At 43.0% G+C, this 7,500-nt stretch overlaps 1 protein-coding gene across 3 annotated transcripts in view; it reads right to left on the reverse strand.

Annotated features, from left to right (window-relative positions):
• Window positions 1–7,500, reverse strand: part of Ptprg (protein tyrosine phosphatase receptor type G) — a 766,544-nt gene that overhangs the window by 64,309 nt on the left and 694,735 nt on the right. For 2 of the 3 annotated variants that reach the window (XM_008827507.3, XM_029560833.1), the window contains one exon: window positions 5,418–5,504. The exons of the other annotated variant lie outside the window; for it this stretch is intronic. In XM_008827507.3, coding sequence (XP_008825729.1) covers window positions 5,418–5,504 — 87 coding nt within the window. The remainder of the gene's footprint in view (window positions 1–5,417; window positions 5,505–7,500) is intronic. 3 annotated transcript variants of the gene reach the window in all.

Genomic DNA, 7,500 nt, shown 5'->3' on the forward strand with positions numbered 1-7,500 from the left:
CAGCTCTGATAGTGCCTTCAGAGTATTAGCATACAATCCAGTTACAGTGTCTTACTCCTCCAACAATATGGATCAAAACTACAAAGATGGGCTCAAGAGCTCTAGACTTAAAACCCTCCTCCCATCTCCTTTTAAGAATCTGACACATTCTTAAGGCAGAACACCCACAATGATTGGATTTCTGCACACAACCCCTCCACTCTGCTATTTCTGTTTTTCTCTGTGTGTCTATTTAGACAACCTCTGATGGGACAGTTTTCTTCAATCTCTTTCTGCCTGTCTGACAAGAATCTACGAATACTTAAGTAACCAGCACTTTTCTGAAACAGTGTTGATATTGAGTGTGGAAATATTTAGAATGGCACTCAACATTGTTATGTATCAAAAAGGCTCCTCCAAAGGCAGGCGGGGGCTTTGGAGATCTACAGGCATTTAGGTCAGCATGTCCATCCTTTATGAGAAGTCTGCTTCCACAGGAGTCTTTGGCTTATGGCAACACTCCCCAGTGCTGTAGATGCTGGGCCATGGGCTGGCTGGGAGGGGAATTCTAATAAGGTTTTCAGACTTGTATGAAAACTCAGAATATAAACTAACCAAATGTTGATATACAGAGACTAGAAATCAAGTTATTATCTTCAAATTAAGCTCAATGGTTTTATAATCACATCAGAGTGCGAAGGAGTCTGTTAGCAGTGTGCAGGCAAAATTCTAATTGCAGACTATAGCGGGCAGTTGGCTGCATATTAATTAAGCAATCTTAACGGACTCATCGACTGCCCTCGTTTGAATTTACAGTGGCATGCCGCTAATCATCCCATTTATTCTCATGTTGTCAAGAACAGAAATCCCATTAATATTTACTTTTATAAATGGATCTGTTGTAGTGAACTTTGTATGAGTAAGAGCTTTCTATAAATAGAAAGCTGCAAATGTTAATGGGCCTTCAAGGAACGGGATGGAGAGCTGTGTGGAAAAGACAGATTGATTTGTTAGGGCAAAACGTTTCGAGAAACGGAAGTGACAACAATAGATGGGAGATGTGCGCAATACTGGGCTGCTCCTCAGGAGTTGTGCGCCTGAAGCTACCCCTGGGTCCCACTTGGAAGGGAGCCCAACTCAGTTCTAAGTTGAGATTTTTCATACATAACAGCTCACTTGCTGTTAAGTTTTCTGTACTGCCTGTTAAGTGATTCAGTTTATGCAACTAAGTTTACACTGCTAGTGAAGTCTCTGGAAGGGCTCTTCCAGCAAGAAAAATTCAGAAACCAAAATATGCTTCTGGTTGGCATATTTTCCAAGCCATGAAAGCGGACATGAGATGTGACAAAACTGAATGTGCTGGGGGGGGGCGGATAATCAAATGGCATGTGTCCCATCAGGACTGTCCTGGAAATTCTGGGCATATGGTTGTCACACCCTGGACAGGTGGAGCTCCTGAGGTAGAAGAGAGGAGGGAAAGGGGGAGAAAAGAGAACAAAAATCACATGAAAGATGGAGGAATGGAGGGATGGAGGGATGGATGGGTGAGTAGATGGGTAGATGGGTGGGTGGGTGGATGGATGGATAGGTGGATGGATGAGTGGATGGATAGGTGGATGGATGGGTGGATAGATGTGTGGATGGATGGGCGGGTGGATGGATGGATAGATGGTTGAGTAGGTGGGTGGGTGGATGGATAGATGGGTGGGTGGATGGATGGGTGGGTGGATAGATGCGTGGGTGAATGGATGGATAGACAGACAGATGGAAGGATGATGGACGGATGGATGAATGGATGGATGGGTGGATGGGTGGATGGATGGACAGACAGATGGGGGGATGGATGAATAGACGGACAGATGAATGAATGGATGGGTAGATGGATGGGTGGGTGGTTGAGTGAGAAAGGGGATGCAGATATGAAATGAACAGAAAGTATTTCAGATATTTTGGATTTCACATGGGTAGGACAGATGGGTAGACAGCTCATTCCTGCTATAGGTGAAGGTGACAAAATGTATAATTTCTGCAGTGAGAAACGGAGGGTTCAGATTGCCAGCAGTTACTACTTTTAAGAGGTGGGAGAAAGCTAACAAACTGCAGATACAAAAGTGATCTCAGGATCATACACTCTTGTAAAATCATTTTTGTCCTCCCAGATCCCTGGGATAACAGCAGTGCCAGTGGTGCTTTTTGAGAGCTAGGACAGCAGACATCACTTCCTAGACCATATTCTGACAAGAACAGCAACCTGAGAATACCACTTTTAGTATTTCAGCTGTCTCCAAGGAAATGAACCTTCAGTTCATCCCCAGATGCTCAAGTGGGACCTGGAAAAGTTTTGACATCAGGGCCTTTGAGACAGCTCTCACCTTTGCATCCAGGCCTGGAATGTGCTTATATCTGACGTAAGGCTACAGGCAACTCACCACTGTCCAGTTTCCTCTACACTCTCATCACTTCTGAGGACTCTGACCCACACTCACTGTCTTGAGGTGGTTGTTGGTAATATGAAGGTCTAGTTTATTTTAAGGAGATGGGTAGGAAAAAAAACCACGGTATATCATAATTTAGTGCTCATGATCTAAAATGGTCTGGTAACTCCTTATTTCTTTAACACAATGACTGTATTTTGCTGTAAGAATGTTATTTTAAATATCTAGCAAGGTGTCATGTGCCTCTTCACTAAGCAGCTCCATGTAGCAGTACTTGTGAAACTTGGGACTACCTAGTAAAAAAAAAAAAAGAGTTGGTTTAGACACCCCTTTATCTACCAGGTTACATCTCCAACAATTTGGGGATTCACTATTAAATATAAAACCCAAACAAGAACTTTTTAAAAAGTCTCTCAGAATGGATTTTCTAAACTTAAACCTAGAAAACAAACAAGAAATCCAAAGAAGCTGGATTATACAGATGACAAAGAAAGAACATTAGGAATTAACAAGCAAACTACAAGTTGGGAAAAATATGCAGTCCACATGGCTGACAGGGTACACCTCTCCTGATTAGATATGAATCAACGCCAAAGGAAAAATGGGCAAAAGAAATAGTTTAGAGAAGAAGAAAAACAAATGGTTCACTTATTGTTTATAACAAAATGGCAACACATTGAAAGTACACTGACACTGTTTCTATGTCACCAAGAAGTCAATCAAATGGCCAGCCCAGCAGGAAGGAGGGCGCAACAAGACAGGTGTGTTCAGATGCTGCCAACAGAAACCCACCTCAGGATCTGAGGTAGAGCACCGTGTGGCACCATCCACCAAACATCACCACACATGTATGCTGGGGTACCAGCTAGTTCCTGAGGCTGTATTTACCCACTTTCAAAATGACACATAAATGGAGTTATTCAACACAGTATTGTACATTCACAAAACTGACAGTCACAGAGGACTGCCTAAATAAATCGTGACATAGCTATATGTTTTAAAACCACAAAAAGAGCAGGGAAACTATAGATGCATAGAGAAAAATTATGCTCACTGAGAAAAAGCAAAACACATGGGTAATTTGTGGGGTACTGTACTGTGTAAAAGGGGATAGAGCAATATCCCCATTTGTTTCAATTTATAGCAGTTGCTGCAAGAATGGATTAAATACCAACGGTGGGTAAACATAGGCTTTGAAAGACTAGTGCAGCAGGGTACATAAGAGCAGGAACCCTAATTGCTTGAGGACAGGGTCTCTATCCGGCCCAGCTCCTCTTCCTGGAGTACTAAGCACAGCACAGAGCAGGAGAGAAGGGACTGTCCAGGATCCAGCTGGCTTGGGTGGAGGTTCCAGCTCAGCCACTTCAGCAGGGTTGCCTGACCAACTCACTTACCTTCTCAGAGTCACAGCCTCCTGTCTTCTCAGGGGTTAACTAAGCATTCCACATGTGCTACCTTATTTAATCTTCACAGCAATCCTATGGACAAGAGCTTTCAATAGAGCTATTTTTCTGGATGAGGAAATTGAGCCAATTTAGGTCATAGAGCCAGGAAATGGTAGAGCTGTTACAATCCACATGTCTCTGAATCAAAGTCTACTTTTTAGCCACTACTCTATAAAAAAATGTACACTACACTACATGATTCACAATCAGGTAGATTCTACAGGCATTCTCTAGTTACTCGAGATGGTTTCTAGAAATAGACTTCCCTCTGTGTGAATTACAGGAGACCAGAGTATCTTGTTACAACATGAGGTCATAAGGCATCCCCTGTGTAAGGTGCGGTGTGGTGTCCATTCCCACACTAGAGCCCATGTATATAAATGGGCTACAGCACTGTCTGGGGAGCCCCAGGAGCTGGAAATTTGTGTTGTGCTTGAAGTGACACTGGTTCCTCAAAGTAGCACAGTATAAAACATAATGGGTTGCATACAGAAGGTTGTTCATTTGATGTCCATGATCCCCTCTCCTAAGATAAAAAATCTTTGAATCCAAAGCGATACAGAGAGGTTTCTAGTCCTGTTTTTCCTTGTGGAGATTTGAAAATGTATTCGAAACTGGAAAATTCAACAGATTAGAAAAAGATCATAGAGGACAAGGAACACCATCACCAGTATTATCGACCCAAATTGCTTTTGCAGAGCCAAAGTAGCGCTGCACAGCTCAAAGCAGCAGGCCTCTCAGGTATAACTGAAATTCCATCTCAATGACCTGACTTACTACAACCAACGGAGAGGAATCACTCCACGTAAAGGTTCAGGTGTAACTTTTATAAACCTGCCTATGACCTAAATTGATGAATCAGCTTACTTGCCAATAAGTTAATATTAAAAGATTATAGTAATATCAAACAGTGTTTACCTAAGATGAGTCTTCTGCAATCAAGAGGTTCAAGTATGGTAGTTCAATCTTGCTAATGATAACTTCTGGTTCTCAAGAAACTCTTGAGGTTAATACTTCTTCAAAGTACTAAAGCTATCTAGAATTTGTGCATATTTACTTTCTAAAAATTAGTCTTTTTTATGGAAAAGCACAGTAGATCCACATTTGCTCATTCTCTCTCCCCTTTGTAGTTTTAACCCCTTATTTATAAATTTGGATTTCTTAAAGATATTTTTCACTTATAAGGATAAATGCATGCATTATGCTTTTTTAAAAAAGCAAAGCTCTAAAACATGCAACATCTGAAATATCTGAAAGAAAATGGATGCAACATACATACAGATGCACAGCATAGAGTAGCCCCGGTATGTACCAATCCAGGAACAGAAAACTCCTCCCCAGCCCGCAAAACAAAGCAAAGCAAGCACACGGGACAGACTGTAATGACCATCAGCTCTACCTGAAGGCTGAACTGGTATTTACAAATCTTACTGGGTGGGATAGAACAGAGGAGAACCAGCATGTTCTGTCTAGAAGACTTTAATCCCCATGGCAACAAAACAAAAATTTGGCAAGCCAGTCCGGTCATCGGGACCCCATTAAGCTGGGCCGCCCTCACCTGCTCCCCTTCTTTCCTCTCTCCCCAGAAGAAGGCACTTCATGGAAACGTCTGGTAAAGCCCTTGGACTTTATTTTGTTACACCCTCTAAATGGACAAAAAACAAAAGAGAACAGGTATAGCAGATAGTATCTTCAACTGGCCACCCAGAGTTCCACACCAACACCCTCCTTCCCAGTCACATCCCTGTCACCAGGTCTCATTTGAGGCATTTTCAAGAGGGGACACTCATGCACAGAATGGCCAGTACAGGGCAGGTCTCTGAGTGGGACCTTTGCTCTCCAAAGTCATGTTTATGCATTGGAAGGTGGCTTTGCTCTTAGTGTTGACTGGAGGTGAGGGCGTCACAATCACGAACTCATCCTGATACATCTGCTCTCCCACCTCAGACACACTGTCCTGGCAAACAGATGGCTCGAAATACCATGGGGATTATTAGAACTTGGGTCTCTATCACCCAGTGTCTATCACAGGGCTTGCCTGATTCTCTGAATTGGATTTGGGGTTCTGTCTTCTCCCCATACATTTATGTCACTTCTAGACACACCCTTTATATAGAGAAGGCACCTCAGAGCAACAAGGCCGGTACTTGGCAAGTTCTTCTTGTACATGAAGACTTTAACTTTAAATACCATAGTATCTGAGACCTGGTTATAGACTTTGAAGGATATATTTTCTGTCACATGTAAACATTTGAAAGTGCCTAATTGTACTTGATTTCCCCAAATCACCTGGGCTTTGGATCTGACAAATTCTGCTCACAGAACAGCAAAGACAAACTCTAACATATGGCCGCTCTCTTCCTTGGGAACTCTGACGAATCTCACACAGAAATGAAGTCCAGGGCACAGTCCAGCTCTTCATACGTCTTACTTCTTACCAGTCTTTCCCCTCTAAGAATGAATAACTCTAGTTTCTGAGTGTTAAAGCTTTTCTTCTCCTTTTAAGCTTTCATTTCCTTTGGTAATTACTAGACTGAGTATTAGATAAAAGTGCTTGTCGTGGGAGCCAAAATTTAGAGAAAGCAAAACTTGGGAATAAGAGTGAAAGGTGGGGGAGGGACTGCTGTAACTCAGAACTTCCTGTCTCCCTCTGTTGAGAATATTCTGGAACTGCAACTGTCCTCCAAACATCATGAACATGCCGTGTGGCTACGAACATTAATCTTCAGAAACCACGAGTGTGTTGGAATGTTTTTATAAATTTTCATAAAAACTTGAAATTTGCAGCTTCCTAAAATATTTAGACTTTTTCTCAACCCTTAGCCCTGCTCTGAATCCTGCCAGATTCACTCTTTCGGGAATTTTGGAGCGAAGCCGGCTATCTCCGCAGTTTTTCCTCACACACAATCACAGGCGCTTGAAACTCCCACCCGTAAACTGACAACACTTTACTGAGAAGCAAATGCCATAACTCAATAACTAATATCCCCAACCACCAAGGGGTAACCTGAGCGAACCCACAGCATAAGCAGCCCTGGAAGGGAAGACAGCGAATTCTGAGACACTTGAATTGTTGTACTGTTGTATTGTTACCTAGAATAGAACAAACAAGTAAAGAGTTTCCCTTTCCAGAAAGTGAGCTGTTTAAAACTGTATCCATCCACCACTTGCCCACAGAGTCAACGCTGTCTTTGAAGTCTCAAGGAGTTTGCTTAAATGGCAACCTTTAGCTGTGCATCCCTCCCTGCTTTTGTCTAATGACTGTGTGTTAGCCTGTTCCAAGAGCTTCGACTGGCATCTCAGGGCCAACTCGACAGCAGGGGGCCGGTTACTATAACAACTGACAGCTCTCATGAATTCTGAAAGGCCCCTGAGTAGCCATTTGGGAAACAGTTATTGAGCAAAAAGTTGCCTGGGATCCGAGGCATTAGCTCCCACATGACTCTCAGCTCTCCTTGAACAGTTACATGGGAGGTGGGGGGTCGATGCCCATCTCCTGGAACACCTGAGGACCTCCAAACGTTCCCCACTCCATTCCTTTTAGCATCTCAGGGCAAGACAGCTTAACACCACAGTGCCATCACGATCCCAAACCCTCCATGGCAAGCCTGGGTTTGGCATCACAAAGTGTGCTTTAGCAG

The sequence above is a fragment of the Nannospalax galili genome, unplaced genomic scaffold (assembly GCF_000622305.1).
Source record: "Nannospalax galili isolate Female #2095 unplaced genomic scaffold, S.galili_v1.0 scaffold91, whole genome shotgun sequence".
Taxonomy (NCBI): Eukaryota; Metazoa; Chordata; class Mammalia; order Rodentia; family Spalacidae; genus Nannospalax; species Nannospalax galili.